Below are 24,361 nucleotides of genomic sequence, written 5' to 3'. Positions count from 1 at the left end.
ACCCATGTTATTATGACTATCTAATCTAACAACACTAAGCAGGTAAGTATTGTGGGCATCTTTAGTTTGTCTTCACTAATTTGAGCTCGGTAGTTAATTTCTCATTTTTTTCTAGTAATACATAATATTTGACTGGCTAGAATTATGATACTCGTAATCAATATAATTTTAAACACGCATTTAGATTGGCTTAAACTTAATATGTGTTCAAAAAGCGAAAGTTTTAAATGTTATTCTTAGTGAATCCAAATTGAAAATGTATTTAAAACTAATAGTATAAAACCACGTCTGTGCTCCCGAACTACATTTACCATAATCTCAAATAAGTTTAGCAATGCAAAAAGCTTTAGACGTTAACAATAGACCACCATTATTAGCACCTCGGCACTCGGCTTCATTACCTCTCAAGGGCCCTAAGGGCTTACCGCGAACGCCTCCAAATAATGCGCTTTCTACTCAAGCATTTAATCTCTACACAAAAACCAAAAAAAATGCATTTTTTTTTCCAAGACAGCTACCGAGTGACCACTGGGCGGGTTTGTGTCGGATTTCAAGCGTCTTAAGTTGCAAACTCGAAGTGACCATTACGTTTTTGTCCGCATTGTGAATGAAACGCCCATTGTGCACGGCCGTGTTTGGATAAACACTTGAAATACAAGTTTTTCTGGTGATGCGTAGATTTTTGTAAATACAATACGTTAGTGTATCTTCCTATTGTCAATAGAATATTGTAAGTTTATTTAGAAATATTGATATTAATAACAGACGTTATGGGCATGCTGTTTGTATATTTTATTACCGTGAGCCTTATAGCACTACTACAGTACCTAACTACTAAAAGAATATTTTCCTTCCGTACACAAATCAAATTACCAACAAAAAGTAACCATTAAACATCAGTGACGTCACAACATCCCTAATAAAAGCCCTATAAAGCAATAACGTACGTATAACAGCCTTTTTAGAACAAACTGATCAACACACATCGCAGGTGCGACCCCCCCTCAGGCCCCGGGTAGGTGGGGAGGGGGGAATTCGATTCTGGGCTATTGAAAAGTTTCAAGGGGCGAAAAGCTTCGACAAACGAAGCTAAGTGAATTTCGTGCCCTCGGATGGCGCAGGGATGGATTGGGTGGTGTTGCACAAACGGTTACCGGCTTGGTTGTTGAAGCTTGACTGATCAACACACATCGCAGGTGCGACCTTAATTTGAGGAGTCTAAATTTAAAATTGAATTGAGAGTCTAAATTGCAAAGTAAGATTTAAATTTTAAAACGTGGCATGGTAAATCAAATATTTACCACTTTTGAATACCATGTTGCTCTTAATTTGAGTTTATTTCAGTTTATTTCTCCCAATAGCCTAGTTCATTTTAGGTTACATAAACTCTTAATTAAATAGTCCTTACATCCTGGCGGGTGCTACCTCTGCGTGCGTCCCATAATGACACGGGCAAAGTTAGCAATGTTAGCATCCGTTCGGTAAGTATATCCGTTCTTACATCGCATTCAAGTGTCATAAAGGGACTCTACGTGTTGGTTTCGGCTCCGTGCATGCCTCCTTAATGTACAGTGTACCATTTTTCCGTGATAGGTGAAGGAATTAGTGAAAAAATTACAGGAAGTCAAATAAATTAAGTTAATATTTGAATAATAAACCCCTACACCTACTATACGCCTTTGTTAGTAGCAAGTCTTCGGTGGGAATTGTAAAATCGAGTACCTACATATTATATAGAAGAAAAAAGATTACGAGTAAAAATTGTTTGCTCCAGAATATGCTTATTCTAAATTTATGTTTATTTATTAAATTATACTAAGTATTGTGGTATATTGAAATAGGTACTTTATTAATTTTAATTTTTAACAAGCAGAAACGTCTGCGAACGATGCTATTAAGCTTAGAATAAATTTAAAAGTGGAAAAATTACTGTCTTGGGTGAGACTTGAACTCACGGCCTCTGGATCGATACTCCAGCGCTCTGCCATCTGAGCCACCAAGACCTCATCCCCAGCCAGCAAATCTTTCCACCATATTATCAAGGTCAAGGACAGAAGGAAGGAGGTAGGAAGGAGGTATCGATCCAGAGGCCGTTAGTTCAAGTCTCACTCAAGACAGTAATTTTTACACTTTTAAATTTATTCTAAGCTTAGGTACTTTATTGTGCCGATTTAAACTAGACCATCACTACTATCATGATGTACCTAATACTCAAATGAGATTGTGATACAGTATTAATGTATATAAACTGTTGACGCACAATTACCCAGAGGGGAGCAAAATAAAGCACATTTTACGGTAAACTTCATTCTATCTGGATTTTTGTGTAAATATTCATAGCGTGCCGAGTGCGGCCCTGCCGCGGCTTGGTTCCAATTTTTATCAATCCCATTTCATTTCCCCTTACGAAAGTTTTCCTCCAATTTCGCTCCCCCGCCGCGCCCCGCGACGCGACACCGACTATCGATAAACTGTCGATAAAATATTTTACACATTTAGTGCAATATTTTTTACATCTGTGGGCATTTCGAGATTCGAACAGATTCATCATCACAAAATATCACTATAGGTACTTTATATTTATGTATGTGGTGGGTAAGCGTACAATAAATTAACTTTAGTCTTGATCTGAAACTGGCTTAGAGAATATAACCAAACGGAGTAGTCATTAACAGGCGTTCCTCTGTGTCAAAAATATGGACTGACGTTTATCTGACATAGCTATGTTGACCTTACGTATACATTTGATGTCCTCCTGTCCTCCCCCGCAAACTATTTTGTACCGAAAATTATAGATATGGCGTCTCCGTTGGTTATATCCTCTAAGGAAACTGGTGTTTGATTGTCGCGTCCCAAGTACCTTAACATGGCGCAGTCGGTAGGATCCGAACCTACGCTCCCAAAGGGAATCTGATTTCCAATTGAATTTCGACTCATTGGCCTTTTTGTCTTTTGCGGACGATTTATGGTGAAAGTAAAGAACACCGTTTTCGGTGGCTGAATACAGCGACGCAAGAACTACATGGTCTATTCACGGATCTAGACGACGCTTACGCTGATAATCAAAGTGTACAAAAGGGAAGCCATCACATATATGAACATTGCACGAGTGTGAAAAAGGCAGACTTCAATTGTAAAAAAGTGCCCACTTTCGGACTCCATAGCGGCCGCTAGCGGCCGCCTTGAATATACAAAACGGAAGGTTAACGGAATCAGGCAATCTTGAACATTCTAATAGATCTGTAGTTGCAATTGAAACGTTCACATAACTGGTTTTGACAGTGACATCGCCCGGTTCTTGTACATGTTTCGCATTGGAATATATGTTAACTGGTGTATCCCTTTAGTTCATAGCGGCAACATACTTGCTATCGTAGTATCTCTACTATAAGAATTACGGTTCGAAATCGAATGACTAGAAAGGAAAGGGTTAAAGGGTTATCTTAAATTCACGGCTGTCTTGTAATTTAAAATCGAACTGTTATCGAAATCTGATGTCGACTTTTCGATAGTAGTGGGCATCCCTAGCGGGAAACATTAAGGTGTATCCCGTCCGTGTCAGCGGTGAATTGGCGCGACCCGAGCCTTATTAGCCTTAACTAGCTAACAGTTAGCAGGCAACACCTCGCCTTAACTGGCTGCCAGTTAGCGGCTGTATAGCACCAGCTTTAGTCAAGGCTGATTGTCGGTAGTAGGTAGACTGTAGGTAGGCTAACAAATAGGATTTACTAGTTGTTAACATCTATAGGTAGGCCTCACCTTTGCCAGTGATTTCCAATACTTAGCGGACAACATCTTTCAGAAAAACATCCCATCCGAAATACCCCTGGCCTAGCCAAAAGTATGAAAAATATAAACTTAGTGTCGCTGGTTTAAAATGATTTGTTGACTTTCTGCAAAAGAAAACCTTTTTAACGTACTTTTTTATTGCTAGTTAAAAGTCCCTTCTTTATAATGTTTTGCTAGTTTTTTTTTTCATCTTTATTACATGTGAATTTAACTTAAATGTGTTAAAAACCGTTTACATCGTCCTTAAAATGATAATAAATATTTATTGACCTATTGGCAGAGAGAAACCTGGAAAATATTCTTGAGCAACAATCACCAAAACTTCATATTGAATAATTAATAATAAAAAATAATAATAAAATTGTTATTTGAAAAACATAGTTATACATTTAACATTAGGTTAATAATATCTTATCAAGTAAGGTAAGGGGTTATTAAATAATTATTAAGTAATTTAATTAAACTTGTTTCTATTTTTGGCTTATATCTAATACCTATGTGGGTATCACATAATGCTGTTACATCAAAACCTTACATGTAATTACTAATTATAATTACAAATGAAGTCCAAACTGTCGTTCAAACGCACTCTGACCCAAAAGGGTCTGCAACGAGACCCGCTCCCTTAACGAGTTATCTAATGAAAGTAATGAAAAATCCTCTCAAAGACAAATTTCATTTCCACAAAAACTCTTTTCGTTTTTCAATTTCACGAGCAATTACAAAGTTCCCGAATATTTTTGGCAATTAATCTTAATAGGTATGTAATTCGGTTAAGGTTATTTTTAAGGCGAAATTGTGTCGTGGATTCCATTTAAACGATACCGTTTTAAAATAAAGTGATTTTTGTTTGACACGGCAACGTAATTTGAAGACAATTCCTATTTAGGCACGTTATTAGTTATTACTTAAAAATTGATTTTAAGGAAAAATGTAAGGGTCGCCTATTATTGCTATAGGTACGTGTACGTATACGTACGGTGTATATGTATTGTTTGTAATAATAGCTTATTAATTTGACCGATTTGTTATGGACATAATCTGTCAGTGTCAAAAGTGACGTTTCTGATCCTAATTTGTAACATGTTATTACCATCAGAACACGCCTTTATGTCTTTGAGCACCTTGATCGTGATTCTGTGCCAAACTGACCTGTTTTCATTGCTTTTGCAATGCGTAATAAAGGATTTAAAAAATGAATGAATATTTATGTCTACAATGCGTGCGCGCATAGGTGGCGTGGCGTAGACACCAAACAAAGCCATCACCTAGGGCGTCAAAGCCCGACGACACCAGTTCACACATATTGTGCGAGTTTTATAGCTACCTTATTATGATTATGTGAATTATGGCAATAATCGCCTTCATAGTGCGTGTGTGAGAGCATAATCCGATAAACATTGTGCGCGCGCAACAGCGCGGGAGCATCCCGGAGTGAACCAGGGTGTCTACCGTCGACTGTGACGCGTTGAGGTTTACAAGCTTAACATTAAAGAACAAATGTAATAATGCACTGACTAGAGCAGATCGCTTCTGAAAGGTACCTATCGAAGTTTTATATGTTAGGGGAGAAAGTGGACGACAGCGCACGACCGCTTATCCATACAAACGTAGTCCCCATTTTCCTCGCCATCATCAACGCCTTTTTTTTTTCATTTTCTTAGATCATCGCTAAAGGCACTGTACAATTTTTCCATACAAATCGTTTACGCTCTCGCTAACGAGTAATGGTAATGAGTTGGTTAATTATCTCATGGTAATGGTAATCAATTAAGATAACAAGAAACTATTGGATGAAGACAGCGCACTCTACATGTGCAATACCCAGCACTGGACGTGTTTAGACTGATATGATGATGATGACACTCTCGCAGACACGGCTGGAATAATCGGATGTCCAGCACTGGACGTGGTAAGACTGATATGATGATGATGACACTCTCGCAGACACGGCTGGAATAATCGGATGCTTTCCCAACGATAATCAGCGACGCAGACAAACGCTAAATGACAGGAACGAACGAGTGCAGCCCGCTTCCTCGAGGCACGAGTCACGAGCGACGAGCGGCTTCTCCGTTCTTTGCTTTCCCATTTCTTAGAACGTTATTTTATGTTCATCAACAAAACAAAAGCTTGTTGCTGAATCCCTATATACCGGTGACAATATTGACGCTATAAACTCGCGATAGAATGCCCAAGTGTCGCCACGCCTCGCAATACGCTTAGTTCGCTAGCTTAAGTGCCCCCTCTATGCTCTCTACGTGCTTAAACGCAACGTTTAATAAGACATACATGTGTGTTATCAGAAAACTTTTATTCCCTTACTTAAAATACCTTTGTTTTTATATTTGTCTTCAGACTGCATTTAAGCCACATGGTCTATAGTTCGTTTTTTTTAGCATTAGAAAGAACTCCGCAGAAGGAAGCGTGCAGTTTTTATCAGGCTCGTTAATTGTTAATAATTATTGAATTATCTAATGTAGCATGGTGATGCAACATGTAGCAACATATGATTTACTTCAAATTGTTACCGCTAAAAGTGCCAGATTTAGAACCACAAGCGAACTTCTGCGAAGTTCTTTCTAATGCTAAAAAAAACGGACTATATAACATAGCCTCTGCCGCTCGTGACCTGCATCCGCTGCCGCTAGTGACTCGCGCCCGCCGCTAACCGCGTTAAGTTTTCCATTTCCACTCGCGCGCATCTCTCGATTGCATTAACAGTTTAACTAAAATCGCAGGAAATCGACCCCCGGTGCAGTTACTAACAATTGAACGGTCTTTATATATAAATTATAACATAATATATGGAAATAATATTAATTATAAATGAAACTAAGCATTTTAAATTAAATTTTAATAATAATGTAAGCAGCATATATATTGAAAAAAAAAAAAACAAAATACGTATCTATAAAACCAAAGGCACTTCATACTTTAGAAACACTTAGTTATTATAGATCTTTGGAGATCGTTAACAGCAAATGCCCTGAAGTGTAATTGTAAATTGTAACTCAATTTCAGGAGAGGGAGAAAAAATATTATATTTGCTACTCATTAAAGATTATTTTGCAATATTCTTTATAAAGTTTCACTCCATTGTATCTTTGAGTAAGTCATCTACTTTCCGCCCGTCACACGTGCAAATCTGAACACCTTAGTACAAAGAAACTTAGCACAAATAGGGAACAAACTTATATCTGCTCTTACAAAACTACTCTAATTTAGTAATCAACCTTGTTACAAAACAATTAAAGTTCACAATTGAGCAACGAGAGAAATGGAATAGAGATTTTATTTGGTAAGTATTATAAAAAGTAGTACCTATAATACGTGTAATAAATGAAACTAATGCAGTTGTGCAAAACCGCCAAAGCATTAGCAAAACAAACTTAAATTTGCCATTAATTTCCCTAGAAGCGCTTTTATCAGCGTAGTAATAAAAACTGATTTTCCTTGGCATTTAGTTTCGCAACGACACGTGAATGTTTAGGGTATTATCAAGAGGTGTTATTTTCAACACAAAATAGTTTTTGTTTGTTTGCGCAAATCTGGAGTGCTATTGTTGCGCGTGCGTCGATTTTTAGGCGTTTTTGAAGATTAAACCGTTTTTTTTGGCGGTAGAGCTTTGTTTGTAATCAACACGGCTTATTTGGAGTGTGGGATTGTAAAAAAAAGTGTCAAGTAGGTAATAGAGCGTTTCTTAGAATAGAAATTTCTATATTTCCGACTACGCTCCTGAGGTATTCATACAAAACGAACTATGATGACTAATACGACTACACTCATAGTAGAGAAACGCAAAAAAAAGTTTAATTACTAATTTTGAAATTTTGATATCCAGTAAATAAACCTTTTTATTGCGTTCCTCTAAATTGGTCCATGAGTATAATATTTAGGTAGGTAGATATTTCAAAGTTAGCTTGGTCCTACTCTATTCTAAACTTGTAAAGTAGCCATATCTTATAATAATAAGACTACCTGCTGCGGCACAGTATGCACGTTCTTTAATCTAAGCCTCAGCAGAAAAGAAAAGAGGTAGCACCTTCGCGAGACTCCTCACTCTTTCTCATTATCTGAGCAAAGAGTTGTTTTATTCCGACGACGAGTTAGCTTACAATTTCCCATTTAAAGCGTTTCATCCAACCTTTCCAAACTAAAACGCACCCTAAAAGATTATTGCGCAAGGTTGATTTTCTAATGGCAGGGAGTCCTTTTAAAATCAGCCAGTTTATCTCACCAATCGTCAAAGCATTCTGAGCTGTAGTACATAATTTTAAGGTTGGTTTTTGAAGCTGAGTGAAAAAGCTCTTTAAGCGCCCGATTGCCGACAATTAAGGAAATAAGCAGTTTTAATTGCTGCATGATTATTCGCCGATTGGCGCGGAATTGTTGACGTTGCTGGAACGAGATTATGTCCGGGAACTGTTTACTTCCTGGCGTGTGACGAAGTGCTGCTGGTGTGTAATGAGCCGATGGGTTTTCAATATGGCTCCTGTTTACATGCTGTAAATTAACTATAGATTGGTACATTATGGTTAAATCTAACGTCGGCGTCTACGTAAGTTCCCGCGTTATGTTATGAACTCTTATAGAAATAAAAGAATGTTCCAAATTCAAAAGCGCAAAAATTGGCATTACATGGGTCTTACGAAGGTAGGTTAGGTAGGTACTACCTACTGCCGGTACCTACTTAACCATAATGTGTGACGCGAAGCTAATGTTACGAGGGTTGTTTGAGAAGTGACTTGGTTTGATATGAAAAAATAATAATATTGCAAATGTATTTATTTTATTTTTCTACGTAATCCCCCCGAAGTTGTATGCACTTGTCCCAACGAATCTGCAACTTCTCTATGCCTTCACGGAAGTGCGTCTCTTCAAGGGCCTCGAAATACGCATTGATCTCCCGTATAACCTCCTCATTGGACTTAAATTTTCGCCCTGAGAGAAATGTTTTGAGTTTCGGGAAGAGGTGATAGTCCGACGGAGCCAAATCGGGTGAATAAGCAGGGTGTGGAAGAAGTTCAAATCGTAACTCCGACAATTTTTGTGCAGCGACACGACTTGAATGCACCGGAACATTGTCATGGTGAAATATCACTTTCTTTTTTGCCAAACCTGGACGTTTTTCAGCTATTGCCGCCTTTAACTGATCCAAAAGTGATGCATAGTATGCTCCAGTTATAGTTTTTCCCTTGGCAAGGTAGTCAATTAAAAGGATACCCTTTGCGCCCCAAAACACAGACGCCATCACCTTTCCAGCAGACGGAATGCATTTGGCTTTCTTTGGAGCTGGCTCACCATGACCAACCCATTGTTTCGACTGTTGTTTCGTCTCCGGGATGTAGTGGTGGATCCAGGTTTCATCCATAGTGACAAAACGGCGAATAAAATCTATTGGATTTTTTTTAACACCTGCAAATTTTCATCAGATATTCGCATGCGAATACGCATTTGTTCTGGAGTCAGTAATTGCACAAAGCTTTTTCATGTGCAACTCGTTGTGTAAAATAAAATGCACCCGTTCAGAAGAGATGTTTGTGGCTTCAGCTAATTCGCGTATTTTCAATCTTCGGTCGGCTAAAACTAAATCATGGATTTATCGATGACTTCTGGTGAAACTGCCGTTTTCGGAGCTCCAGGGCGAGGTGCATCTTCAATGCTTGTCCTGCCTCGCTTAAACTCATTTACCCAAAGTCGAACCGTTTCGTAGGAAGGACACGAACTACCCAACGTAGGTAAAATCCTTTCATGAATTTGTTTCGCAGTTTTGCCTTCCAAAAAAAAGAACTGAATGACTCCACGAATTCCAATTTTCTCCATTTTCCCGCTTAACTCAGACCACTTTTCTTTGAACTACTGTCAAATGTTAAATTCCCGCCAAAAATGACATGACGCCACAGATTATATATTTTTAGTTACTAAACTAAATCAATACAAACAGAGTTGGCGCCAACGCCATCTATACGTAGACGAAACAAGTTACTTCTCAAACAACCCTCGTAAAATGGATTAGGCTCACCCACAGACCAACCTATGGGTTGGCGGTGTATGTGATACCGTAAGATTGTGAACCCGTTAGTTTAATAATCTAACGTAGGTTAGATTAGATTGTAACCTCCCTACCGTCAGTTTATAATCTAACTAGCGATATTATAAACTGACGAGTGTTTACAATTTTACGGTGACATATGCACCGTGGTGTAGAAAATCAGGTCAATTCGAATGTACATCTGACATCCTGACATCAAAACGATATCTGAATGATGTCAGTTACTTATCATTACCTCGTGCGTCTCACTTGCTCTAATGCGAATGATAACTAACAGATCATTCTGATATCATTTTGATGTTAAACGTAAACGATTGTCATCTTGGCTAGGTCCCTAGTCTCAACTAGCAGCTGCCAGGGAACGAAAGAAAATAGCGGGTACCCCCGTGCACTCATGACAGGTTCGTAACTTCTGCCATCTAGTGACAAGTAGTGTAAACTGAGTTATTACAGAAGGAAAATTTTATATTACATAATTACAAAAACAAACACAATTAAAACAGAAACGGGTTTTAAAAGAAAAAGTATCACACGAAAAAAAATTCTACGTTATGATATTATGAAACATTCCGGGAAACGAGCTTTTGCATTTTTCAAATTTTACTTTTGCGGTAAGGGAAAACTTGTCAATAAATCATTTTACTGGTTCATGTATGAGATTATATTTAATTAGTTCGGATTATCAATTTAACATAGATAAAATTAAGACTAATTTACAAGCTAATTATGTTATGATAAATTAACTAACATATTTTCTTGCATGTACGAGTAAAAAAACATAATTATTGTTGTTTTACACTACAGAGTACAATAATTATGCATTATAAAACAGTATAAAATGTAATACTAATTAATATACAACCATCATTATTGTCAAGCATTAAATAATTTAACCTATTTTAATACTAGCGCCCTCTAGCGTTGAGTAGCGATCCTCTGCGGTTGTTTCTGCAAACTGCGCTGCTGCTCTTCTCTGATGATGTCTGCTAGATGGCGCGCGGCGACGGGCATGTCTTTGACGGCTATTTTGCTGAAGGTCAATCGCAAGTGCTGCGAGGGGATGGTGTTGTCGTATTGGAAGGCTTGGCCTGGGATCAGCATCAAGCCACGTTTGAAAGCAGTTTCGAATACCTGGAACAACAATACATTCGTTACATTTTAATTAAGATTACAAATCGTCTTGGATTTCATTACAATATGTTATACGGCGCGGCGCTACAATGTTAGCAAATCCGGGATCTAAAGTCAATTATGATAATTTATTACCGTCTACTCATAGCTATCATTCAGAAATATTTATTTTATATTATGTATGTACACCAATATCCATAGCGCTGACTAAACGCCAAAGCTCAAACGACGTTAAAGTGGGGCTCTCTTAGGCGCTAGACGCTAAATAATAGAGAAATGCTTTGACTCACCATATTATAAACATCATCCACTCCCCTCACTCGCAACCACAAGAACAAGCCACCTGGCGGCGTCTGCCATTCAGCGAGGGGCTCAAGCGGACCGATAGCTTCCAGCAGCGCGTCGCGCCGCCGCCGATAGAGGGCGCGCGCGCGCTGCAGGTGGTCGGCCAGCCACGGGCGGTTTGACACAACGCGGTGCACCAGGCACTGCAAATATACAATCCTTATAAGCACGCCTTAGAAAAACAGTACAGATTTTTTAAATTAAAATGTGTAATACTAAGATTTCATTGTTGATTTTATTTTATTTTTCTTTCAACAATCATAGTCTTGAGTAGTGATTGCAATCCGGATTATTCGAAGTTCAAAAATCCGGATTTCGGAGCGTTTAAAAATCCGTTTTAAAATCCGGATTTTGAAAAGAAAAAACCGGTTTTTCGGATTTTTTCCCACCAGTACTAATTTGCTCAAAATTAATGCTAATGCGAAATAAAAAGCGGTGCATATGAAGCGGTAACGCGGGAGAGCTATTGCCAGCCGGGCATTGCGCGTCGCGCACTCGTTCGCACCTGTATGCTTGCCCCGCGTCCGCCGCCCGCTACCCGCCAAGTCACCGTCATCTGCACCATGGCCGCGACATCGACTCCGACTTCTCCTCTTTCCTCGGTGGCTTCCACGAGTGCAATGACAACTGTTAATGGTAAACTACAGAAACAAGACCAACGAGAGCTAAGTTTTAAAGAGCAATTAAATCAGCAGCTGTCTTTGCTCGACCAAAATAATACAGGAGTTGCCCAGATTGCCTCGCCAGATGCCCCGGATTAGCTACTCGAATCCACATAGAGCACGAAGGCGATTCCATTGCAAAGAGGCGTAAGGCAGGGAGACGTTATCTCTCCGAAACTGTTTACTGCCGTAATGGAAGACGCCTTCAAGCTCCTGGAATGGCAAGGACTTGGCATCAACATCAACGGCGAATACATCACTCACGTTCGGTTTGCCGACGATATAGTAGTCATGGCAAAGTCGATGGAGGAACTCCGCATGATGCTCGATGACCTCAACCGAGTTTCACAATGGGTGGGCTTGAAAATGAACATGGACAAGACGAAACTTATGTCAAATGCCAATGTTATGCCCATCCCACTTTCTGTTGGAAACTCGGTACTCGAAGTTGTTGACTCGTACATCTACCTAGGACAAGTAGTCCAATTAGGTAGGTCCAACTTCGAGAAGGAGGTCAACCGCCGAATCCAATTCGGTTGGGCAGCGTTCGGGAAACTACGCAATGTCTTTTCGTCCGACATACCTCAGTGCCTCAAGAGGAAAGTCTTTAATCAATGTGTGTTACCAGTGATGACTTACGGCTCCGAAACGTGGTCTTTCACTATCAGCCTCATCTCAAAATTCAAAGTCGCTCAACGAGCTATGGAGAGGGCTATGCTCGGAGTTTCTCTGCGTGATCGAATCAGAAATGAGGAGATCCGTAGACGAACTAAAGTCACCGACATAGCCCACCGGATTAGCAAGCTGAAGTGGCAATGGGCAGGCCACATTGCGCGCAGAGAAGATGGCCGATGGGGTCGAAAAGTGCTCGAGTGGAGACCACGGACGGACTAGCAAGCGGAGCGTAGGACGTCCACCCACAAGATGGACGGACGACCTTGTTAAGGCCGCCGGAAGACGCTGGATGCGGGTCGCTTACAACCGGTACGAATGGAGGTCCAAGGGCCTATGTTCAGCAGTGGACGTCTTATGGTTGAGATGATGATGATGAATCCACATAGAAATGGCCGTCCACGAGGGCGGAGGAAAAATCGGTAGCATTTTATCCTCCGTATACAACCAGCTATTATCAATACCACCAACAAGTGTGGAATCGGAAAGAGAATTTCGGCAGCAGGAGTGTTCTGTAACCGTATGAGGACGAGGTTAAGTGACGAATCTCTTGATGCGATGATGTTTCTTTATGGGCGTAGCAGTGTACGCATTCTGTTTTTGTTATTTTTAATAAAAACAACTTAATTTGATTGTTTGTTTCACTTTGCTTTTATGCCAAATATTCCTTTCTTAAAATCCGGATTGAATCCGAACTTCGGATTTCGGTCAAGCCAAAATCCGAAAATCCGGATTTGAAAAAATGTCACGGATTTGCAATCGCTAGTCTTGAGGCGACTTCTAACAAATCTGAACTCAACTTGGTTGCGTTGTTTTATCACCTAGTTCGTACGTCCACATTCCGACACAATCATCATATCATTACGATCCATTTACAAGCGTGATGTTTTTAGTGCGTCTAGCTGGCTCGGGTGCACAGAGCGGGCGCACTTATTTGTACTTTCATTAGTTAAAAGCGTCAAAAATATTAGGGCGTCAACTTTAAAAGAAACGTAAATTAATGAGTGATTTGATTTGTTATCTTTTTATCTTTACATTTTATCTTATCTATTCTAAATATTTGTTTAACTATAAAATGACAACATAATTTTTCAACGCCACTTCGCATCTACGAATGTCTATCATCATCTACTATCTTGATTATGATAACGCAAAGCAAATGTTGTTGAAAGCCAAAGTCAGGGTGATTATCAAGGGCATTGCCCAAGTCCGGAGATTGCACTGTTTGAGGGGGAGTGACAGTAAACAGATCTATCCTGCCCTATCATAGAGAAAAGGAAAAACGGTACTGATAAATTCGCGACTTGACGCTAGATGTCGACTACGAAAATAACCCGCGTTTTGGTAAAAAAACTGATGTATGGAGTTAGCACTCCATCCTTACTTAGTTCTCTATGATATGGCTTAACAGGGCCACCACCATCAGCACTGGAAAAGGGCTCGAAACGTCTTATGTATTTTAAATGACGGCAACCTTCAAATCAAGAGTGAACTGGCACCTTCTGGGCGAGCTCGCTCCATCGTAGGCCACGTCTACGCCTCGGCTAGTCTGTGGCCATGAGTAAGCCTATTCATAATAAAAAAAAAATAACTCTCTGACATTACCTGTGCAAGCGTGCAGCTGTGTAGGATCTCCCCTTGCATGTGTAACTCGGCACGCTCCAGCAGCGGTCTCGGGGCCGTCATCCAGCCTCCACGCAGCCCCGAGCTGACGACCTTCGACAATGAGTCGAGACGCACGACCCGTCCTGCTGTGTCTAGTGACAGGAACGATGGGTGTTGCTGTTGACAGATTAAACATTAACACATTAATTAAGAACACAATTTTTTTCATTTAATCATGGACACTGGATATCAAGGCCCTCGTATACCAAACTAGTTAGTGACTGGATAGTTCATGCCTTATTCTAGATGGTGGAAAGGCCGCTCATCGAAACTTTTGAAACAAGATAAGAAACAGCTAAGAAAGTAGCTTGAAATGGCATGTGACTAAAAGAGAGGAACTACTTCAGATCTTTCTTTAAGGTATTGAACTGAAAATAAATTGACCTCATCATCATAATTCAGGAACATGTACGGATCGTCCTCCAGAATAAGGAAGTCGTATCTGCAGGCGAGGTCGTAGATCAGTCGCCGGCGATTCGCAGGCAACGTGGCTCCAGTCGGATTGTTGCCATTGGGCACCAGGTAGAGAAGCCGCGGCATGGAGAGCCCACGGGCCAGTCGCTCGGCCAAGATTGCTTCGAGGGTGTCGGGGACTATACCATGACCGTCTTCGGGGATGGTAATGATCTCCGGTCGGTATGGCCTGAGCTGGAAAGAGATGAAGTTGTTAAAATATTGAGTTGGGTTGAGCTATTAAAATTCGGCAATGATATATTTTGCTTGGCTATCATGTTCAAAAGTACCCAAAGAATAACCTCAGATGAGTGGATTGTAAATGTAAATTTCTGCAAGTCTGTAGCAAAACCAAGAGCGGTGCATTACGTTTAGGTGCGTTGCAAGGTTCATTGGGAATTTGGTGTCGATAATATTTATTCCAGAGCATTGAAAAAGGTGTTATACTACATATTTTTAAGAGATATTTTCGGTATTCAAATTTAGGAACTAGTCAGAAACTAGTATAGTTAACAAAACTTGAAAGACCGTGGTTTAAAGATTGCTTGATAATTATATTGTTATCTATAGCTGATGTCTATAGCAAACGGTGTTCCAACAAATAGCGGCGTGAATGCCAATGTATACTGAACCAGGAGTATACCTTTTTTTCATTCATTCAGCAGCAACTTCATGACCTGGTAACAGATACCGTGTTGCACTGCTAGAAGCTTCCTAAACACGTTCTATACTAACAGCAGTATGGACTCCAGTGTAGGCATACTCAGCCAACAGTATAGGGTCTCCTTCATCTAACAGCAGGTCGATGGCCTGGTAGATGCCGTGCTGGGCCCCGTTGGTGACCAGCACGTCACGGGGGAGGGGCGGGGGGCGGTGCAGATCCTGCTGGAAGGCGCGGAGCTCGCTGAGGAGAGCTGGGAGACTGGAAAAAATATGATGGTGATTCAGTTAGTTCCATGTCTATGATCGCTTACAAATTCACTTTCGACTTTCTACTTTCTTGACGGGTAATCAAGTAGAAAGAAGAAAGTGAATACAATTTAACTAAGACCTTAATCACAGGAAACTCACAAGTTTATGTTCTGTTTTAGACTAAGATTAGAATGAGCTCTCTGAACTCAAAGTGCCTATTACTCGTAAATCCTTGACTATACTTTAGTACCTATTACAACCAAACGAGTAACAACTGCTGACTCTTAAAACATCAAACAACCTTATCTTCGAACCGAGCTCCACTCCACTGGATGAAAGCTTCCTTGTGAAATTTGCTGAATGGGAACTCCTCGTTGTTGTTTCTGAGGGAGGAAGATTTAGAGAAGTCTGCTCACCCTTGTGACGGGACATACTGCAGCGCAGTAGCTAATTCTTTCCCCTCCATATGGAACGGTCCTGCGGTAGATCCAAGCTCGAGTCTGGTGAAGGGAAACACCTCTTCATTGGGCATGCCCTCGGCGAGGGAGATCATTTGACGTCCGACGCCGTACGCCAGGGTCGCTGCAATAGAAAGGCACAATAAAAAATACACCGAGATTGAGTTTAGGTCAGGGTACGGGTTACAAAAAAAAACTTTCTTTATAGCTTAGGCAAAATCTTCTGTACCCAGATAAATTTATAGCTTAAATTTGGCTGTCATTTATCTCTTATCATCAACATGAACTACAATCTACATTATTTATTATCTTAATGATGCCCAGACAGTTTTCATCCAAGAAACAACGCGCAAAAATCGCCACTTAAGCGTAGAAAGAGAAAGTTTTATCAGATTATGAACTAGTATAATAATCTTTCAAAATACTGTTTTTGATTCAACGAGACTGCTGAATTGAGTCATACATTGCACGATATGGGCAAGTCAGTAGATAATGTTGTTATTACACTGAATGAAATCATAATGTGTTTGGTAAACCGGCGCGCACTGGTCAGCCTCGGATTTATTACTAGTTTAATATCTTAAAAGCCAGTTCATAACCTTTTTATTATTTTCTTTGTATACGTATACTTTAGACTTAAGGAAAATTTAAGCCAAATGTAAATGTTTACAAAAAAGTAACTTAAGTCCAGGATCAAAGGGCACCAACCAAGACATAACAAGTAACAAGGATTAAAATAGGGAAACCATCAATAGTAGATAAATCCTTTATAATTTCAGAATTATCTACACAGCGCAGAACTTGGCACCCATATCTCATATATCGCTATAGATCTCAATTCTTTTATCGGCAAGTCAGCAAAGACACATATTCTTAATATTGAACTGGCTCTCATTTCAAATTTATGTTCTTGTTGGGATTATATTTCTCCCACTATCTCCTTGATCATGGGAGCAAGGCCACATTACCTTGTCTTATAATAAATTATTTACATAAACATTTATAGGATTTGTTTATAATACATACCTCTGATAAAACTTAAGTGATGTAATCATAGTTTATTATTTATGAAAGTAATGGCTACTATACCTACTGATTTACAGAATGAAATCGGGAATGTTATAAAAACAAGACAATCACAAACATGTTTTCTTAAGAATAAGATATAACTTCTTTATTTTCATAACATTTCTTCTATGTCACTATCTGTAAACGTGTTTAACTTGTTTATAGATAAGGTAATAAGTATGCACAACAGGAAATAAATAAACATTTTATTTACTTGCCGTAAAGTTTGAATTCTTAAGCCAGTAAAAAGAAAAAAATAGATGATTTGGAGGCAATACGATTCCTGCGCCACATGCGATGCGGCCATAGTTATGCGTTGTGCATTTGCGCTTTACGTCATTTAAGCACTAACTTTGTATGTGATTTTGTTGTTAATTACTTATTTATTAGCGTGATTTTAATGCGTTTAATCGTGCTGGGGTTATCAGATCAGCAATAAGGAAAACTAATATTTGCTGCATGCCTTACGACCGGAAAACTAAACGTTTGTAAATAATCTACGTTACAAACAGCAAATAAGGTCAAAAATAACAAATTTGTGAATCAAAGCAAAGTAAAAATGAAATGAAAATAATTTATTAATATAATTTTTTATTATCATAATTATTTTATGATAAGTCAGGTTAAATAGAACAAATAAGTACTAAACAAGAATAAAGAAAAGAAGTTTATGACTGGAATGACGCGAAGGAAGAAGCTAATGATCACAGACAGAACGATGAAAACAGAACGAATCATGACGCTACCCATCGAATAAACTAGAATACGAAAGTGATAATATAATCTTAAACAGTGTCGTTCTAAGAATCTTGTTATCATTAAAATAGTTATTGTTTTTTTTTTATATTACGTCAACCTTATCAACTTAATTAGTTAAACATGAGACATGAGCGTACTTACCTAAATATCTCAATATTACAATATTATTAGTATTACTTTTTTAATGTAGCAGGATTATTTGAAAAATCACTTAAAACCTGACATATTGCTGTTATCACACCTTGTGTAATGTAGCGACATATTAGTAACTATAGAACTCTGTCCATTTTGAACCGATTTCGAAATTAATTTTCGATTTTGGTTATTGTTAGATATGCCAAATTGGTCCCACTTATGTCTAAATGTTTAGTGTTCCGTACAAAACTTTCTTCACAGAACACGGTCTTGTTGATGGTGATGGTGATCCACAAGGAATCCAGGAAACCCCTTTTTTTGCCTGTTCATCAACTAATGAAGCATTTGTATTCAGGAAATGTCGTTTGATGAAGTGGAACTGCTGATAAAGACCAGAAGGAGCTTCTCAATAATATACATAATTTATGTTTGGCGAGTTGTCTTCTTCGTTAAGTTTATTGAGCAAGTACCATTTTTCAGAAACAATTTTGTCAAGGTCCAGTTCTGATGATGATGATATACAAACTTTCTTTAGCATGGTTTGAGTTTTCGACTAGCTAGCTCTTGCTCGGTAACTCCCGTACGCAGTATGACCCCTGACATCTACTATCTGTGGTCACGCGGTTATTGACAGCAAATGTCCGAATTTTACATGATTCTGATTATGAAATCGGTACACGTTACAGAGGTACACTGCATGCCATCTCGCTTGAATCTTGAGTAAATTGAGACGCGTTTCATAAGAGGCTAGCAACTTATAATCGCAGTTAATAGGCACTGCCATTCAAATGCTGCAAAAAGAGACAAACAGCGATCAAAGGTTACAAACCTTTTATCAAGCGCGACTCTGATCTCAGCTTAAGTTCGCGATAACGGAATAAAATGACTACATATTAGTTATTTAATGCGTTCCATGTAAATAAACTTATTAAACGAAATTAGACTTCTGGAAATGTGAGATAACTAGATTTGTTTTATTTATACTTATGACAAAATAGAATCGACTCCACATAACAGTGTGCCATCATTTTACGGCCTTAATCAGCAATTGCATTTCATGAAACGTCGTTTTCTGAAAGAACCTAACAGAAAGACTGTAAAGTGCCTAATTGAAGAGTTCCCTCGATTTATCCCGGATTCCACCACCTGACCTGATGACAATGGGACCAACTGTAAACCATCAAACCAAAAAAAAACCATATCGGCCCAGCCATCTTCAAGACATCGGCAAAATAACAAAAATATTTCAAAATGTTGAAGTCAATGAAAACTGGGTGTAGTACTCACTGATAAGCCTGGTCAGCGCAGGTTCCCTCCTAGCAGCCCTGTGGCTGATGAAGCGATTGTAATCGGCTTCCGTAAGAGGCCGGTGCTCGGTATTCGGCCCTTCGTCACTGTAGAACTTGAAGAAGTCGTCGGTCTCCTGCGAGCAGGCCCTCGCAGGCCCCAGGAGCCTCCGCGCCATCTTGTGGCCTCGGAATAGTTTCGACGGCACAAACATTTTGCAAAAGTCAAGCTCTGACAACCCGCAAAATAACAGGACCGGCAAAGTCAATTGTGTTCAGTATAGTTACATGAACTTTGAAAATAGTTTTAAGATTTTAGAATTGTTGCTATTATCCACACACTCGTCTTATTAGTAATCGAATTATAGAAAAGTTTTAGAATCTATCATAAGATAAGTAAAGCTTGCGTTAATGAACTTCAATTCCAGATCTCTGTTAATAATACTTGGTTTATATTATGTGAATATAATCGTGTATAATCAATTATTAATTACAGTGGAGAAGCAGTTTTCGCGACGACGCTCATCCTTTAAATGTGGCTCGTTGATAATTATTGACGTAGCTCTGATAAAAAAATGTTTACCTTTTTCTTGCATGATACATACTTATTATTAAAAAGCTAAGAGCAAGTTATGTAGGTTGGAGGGTTCTCTGAGCAGGTTGAAACTGTTGAAAGTTAGAATAGGATAGAGTCATAGAGTGGAATAAGTAACAAGTACCTACCAAACACATTCTATGGACAGTCAAAGGCATTTATTTATATACTAGCTGTGCCCGCGGCTCCGCCCGCGTGGAATTCGGTCTGTTCTATTTCTCTCCCTCTCCCCTGGAGGCGGAACTTGAAGTAAAGTTGACAGATGGATATGCTAGAGGACTGTAGTCCAGATAAAATATTTAACAATTAGGTACCACTAAATAAAACTACACTCCAAAATCAATAGCTTTTTGCGCCCTTATACAAATTTTACACGTGATTTAAACGACAGAGTAGTAGGTGTATATCGGACGATACAGTAAAGTATACGCGCGCGAGCAAAAGCGAAGCGGCTTGCCTGGCTAAAGCGCCACTCACCGTGGTCTTCTTCAGACTCCTGAGGAAAACCACGTGCCCTTTGTAACCTCAATGCGTTGCGAGACTTTCGCGAATCGTTCGATTTTTTTGGGGAAGGCATGGTAATGCGTATAAAATTCGAGTCCCAAATCGTTTGACTTCGCAAACGACCAATGCCGGATTAAGATATGTATTTTGATGCCCTAAGCATTTCTAGACCATGGTGCTCCCCTCCCTAGGGTCGTCAAGATTATATTGAATTTTTTTTTGGTCAATTGAGTGACGTTCATTGCTGCATTAGAACTGGATATGGAAATCAGTCACATCATTTTATCACGAAAATTGACAGTCCTGCAGCAATAACGTTGCAACAGAGTAATGCTGCTGCAGTCGCCACCTGAATATCACCTTTATCATATCTAATTTTTTTCGATATAAATACGCAATTTAATAGACAGTTGGTAATTTTTACTTTTAGTATGGAAATCAGTCACATCATTTTTGCACAAAAATTAACAGTGCTGCAACAGTAACGTTGCAACACAGTAATGCTGCTGCAGTTGCCACCCGAATACATATTTAAGAATATGATTGAAAACGCGAGCGAAGCGAGCGCGAAAATTTTTCGATATAAAAACGCAATTTGATAGACAGTTGTACGTTTTTACTTTTAGTATAGAAATCAGACACATCATTTTATCACGAAAATTTACAGTACTGCAGCAGTAACGTTGCAACAGAGTACTATTTTCGATGTAAAAAACGCAATTTGATAGACAGTTGCACATTTTTACTTTTAGTCCCAACCAGGCGCGAATCCAGGATTTCATACAGAGAATTGATGTGACAGTTTTCTATCAGCCTAGCTTGGCATAGGGCTCGATATTTAAGGGTCTCAGCGACGTTGTTTTCATACAGAAAAGATGCAAGAAAGCAGAGCCTGGAATTGACCAAGTGAATTGTATTGGCGAAAAGTGAGCAAGGCAGAAGGCCCATCTGCGAAAGAGGAAAGCTTGGATTTGGATCCACGCCCAAGTGTAATTAAGGCAGAAGATCAACTTTGCCGTAAGGGAGAATGCCTTGCATAAGACCTGACGCCGAACTGCAAAAGAGTGGCTTGAAATCGAATCTATGCATGTAATCACGACTCTTCTACTGCTCGCTCTTTGGCTTCACTCGAAAGCGCTTGATAGGATGCTTTTAGTTTTCGGCTTTCGCGGGGCCCCTGAGACCTAACTGCCAAAGTGTTATCACTTTGACAGGATCGCGGCTAAGTAGCAACTCGCCTTGGCCGACAAATCTGCCGTGCAAGAGAGCAAAATTCGCTATAAAATCGGTAACCTATGTCGAAAAAATCGGCTGGCCGCAAGCCCGCAAGCAAGATTCTTTCCATGACTTTAAGGGCGTCCGCGTAGGGTCAAATCGAATGCTTACGTTGGAAATTTTCATACGTACCCTCACTCTCTTACTTTTAGTATGGAAATCAGTCACATCATTTTATGACGAAAGTTGACAGTAACGTTGCAACAGAGTAATGCTGCTGCAGTTGCCAACCGAATATCACCTTTATCATATCATAGAATGGTGAAAACGCGAGCGAAGCGAGCGCGAAAATTTTTCGATATAAAAAACGCCATTTGATAGACAGTTGTACACTTTTAGGGTTTTCCGTACCCAAAAGGTAAAACGGGACCCTATTACTAATACTTCGCTGTCCGTCCGTCCGTCTGTCACCAGGCTGTATCTCACGAACCGTGATAGCTAGACAGTAGAAATTTTCACAGATGATGTATGTCTGTTGCCGCTATAACAACAAATACTAAAAACTTAATAAAATAAAGATTTAAGTGGGGCTTCCATACAACAAACGTGATTTTAGACCGTAGTTAAGCAACGTCGGGCGGGGTCAAGTACTTGGATGGGGGACCGTTTTATTTTTGCCTGTTTTTGCATTATGGTACGGAACCCTTCGTGCGCGAGTCCGACTCGCATTTGCCCGGTTTTTTTACTTTTAGTTCCAACCAGGCGCGAAAAAGTTTGCCCCTCCTTCCTAAGTAGCGCCATAAGATTCAGGGGCAAACTTAAATCAAGCGAGTATTGTGGCTAACCCCCCCCTTATATGGGGTTGAATTTTTATAGCCTATAACCTGGCCGGAGATTTTCTCGACAGATTAGTAAAGTTTTCATCAAAATCCGTTCAGCCGTTTTCACGTGATGCGCGTTCAAATAAACAGACAAACAGATAAACAGACAAAAATCCTAAAAACTGTTGGAACGTGTTCTGTTATCGATTATAAGTATCCTCAGCCAACTTTTTTTCAAATATCTTCCATGTACAGACTTTCGACCGTCTACAGCTTTATTATATGTATAGAAGATACATAATTATGTATTTTAAATATTGTAGGTCAAGTTATTTACACAGGTTTTAATTATAAACGATTATATAGCTATAACATTCAGATTAATTAAAATACGAGGTACCTATACGTAAAGGTACTCATACACTTACTTAGATACTTTAGTTTAAGTTTAGCAAAAGATTTATTGGTTTAGCACTAGGCCCACCTCGAACATGGAAAATCGAAATTTCGTCATTTACCTCTATATCTGTCTTGTATATTTGAGTGATAAGGAGGAACATAACTACTTTACTTACTTGAGATAGACTGAATACGGATCTCTAATTGATATCTTTGACCTCTCGCGTGGTTCGCATTTTGCAAGTCATCATTTAGGAAAACATTTTGTATGTACAAAAACATACTTAGGTACCTAAAGATCATGTAATAATTGTTTAATAACGTTACCTATAGATTGTCAAGATTTTTAGATACCAGACACCACATTTTATTTTGATTCAATATTTTGTTAAGTAAATAAAAAAATCTACTTAGAAAAATAGTTTATTTATTAAAAGATTGTGTACGTTATAGATAAGTATATGTAGGTACGAGGTATAATTAAGAAGGCTACATTTTAGATATTCTTCAATTTTCGATTTATAGTGCTACATAAAATAGTAAAAATTAAATAAAATAGTACTAAAATATTTCCATACTAAAATGTTGCCATGTTAAAGCATTTTACGTCACAAATGTTACAGTTACGTAGGAAGTGGCGCCCTCAATGTACTTTTTAAATTAGGTGGCGTTATCATTTGTAGGTTTTTTATGACAACATTGACAAATACATTAAACACGATTAACTAAAATAAAAAAAAATATTAATTCTTGTTTTTTCCATAAATTATGACCGCGGTTGATTTAAAACTGCGCCGTTTTAAAATGATAATATTTATGTATATATTTGCTATCCCACCGTAGGATCTTATCGGTTTTATCGTATATGTCACAAGTTCAATGAATCGAATGACGTATCGCGATTAGTGCAATTAATATATGTTGATATGATACCTACTAATTAGATGAATTACGGTGTAGTGCGTTTTGCCATCAGACTTTTTGATAACTCGTAGCGTGTTTTTAGCATTAATCCGGTGGCCCAAAATATGAATAACAATCTTGAGGCCCTTCTCCAGTAAAATTCGAAACCTGATTTAACAACTTTCGCTTGACAGTAAAAAAATCACGAACATAGGTCTGAAACGCACCATTAAAATTTTATAACTATTTGTGCACAACAAAAATTCCCCAACCTCGGGCACGCACGTCCGTCCACTCAGTGCTCAGTGTTGCTCAGTGTCGAGCTGCGTGTCTAAAGGGGCTCACTGATTAACAGTCCGCGGGACGGTATCGGCCTGTCAGTTGTTCGGAACTGTCAAAATTTTGTTCTAACTGACAGGCCGATACCATGCGGCGGACTGTTAATCAGTGGGTCTCTTAAGAAGGATCTGAACTCACTGCAACTTAATGTATTGATTAACACATATTAATTAATTAATTCGATTTTATTGATTA

At 39.0% G+C, this 24,361-nt stretch overlaps 1 protein-coding gene and 1 non-coding gene across 2 annotated transcripts; both read right to left on the bottom strand.

Moving 5' to 3' along the window:
- Positions 1 to 1,930: 1,930 nt before the first annotated feature.
- On the bottom strand, positions 1,931 to 2,003 carry Trnad-auc (transfer RNA aspartic acid (anticodon AUC)). The gene has a single exon. It is a non-coding gene; the product is annotated as a tRNA-Asp (tRNA).
- An 8,702-nt stretch (positions 2,004 to 10,705) lies between these two features.
- LOC134679458 (kynurenine/alpha-aminoadipate aminotransferase, mitochondrial) lies at positions 10,706 to 19,653 on the bottom strand. The gene is made up of 7 exons (XM_063538376.1): positions 19,392 to 19,653; positions 16,101 to 16,266; positions 15,508 to 15,694; positions 14,704 to 14,967; positions 14,260 to 14,436; positions 11,266 to 11,463; positions 10,706 to 10,975 (listed from the first exon to the last, which is right to left on the bottom strand). The coding sequence occupies exons 1-7, from the start codon at positions 19,603 to 19,605 to the stop codon at positions 10,760 to 10,762; spliced, it is 1,422 nt and encodes a 473-aa protein (XP_063394446.1). The 5' UTR covers positions 19,606 to 19,653; the 3' UTR covers positions 10,706 to 10,759.
- Between the last annotated feature and the right edge of the window lie 4,708 nt (positions 19,654 to 24,361).

Source organism: Cydia fagiglandana, chromosome 2 (assembly GCF_963556715.1).
Source record: "Cydia fagiglandana chromosome 2, ilCydFagi1.1, whole genome shotgun sequence".
Classification (NCBI taxonomy): domain Eukaryota; kingdom Metazoa; phylum Arthropoda; class Insecta; order Lepidoptera; family Tortricidae; genus Cydia; species Cydia fagiglandana.
The sequence above is the reverse complement of the archived record's forward strand: the minus strand, read 5'-3'. Positions and strand labels throughout refer to the sequence as shown.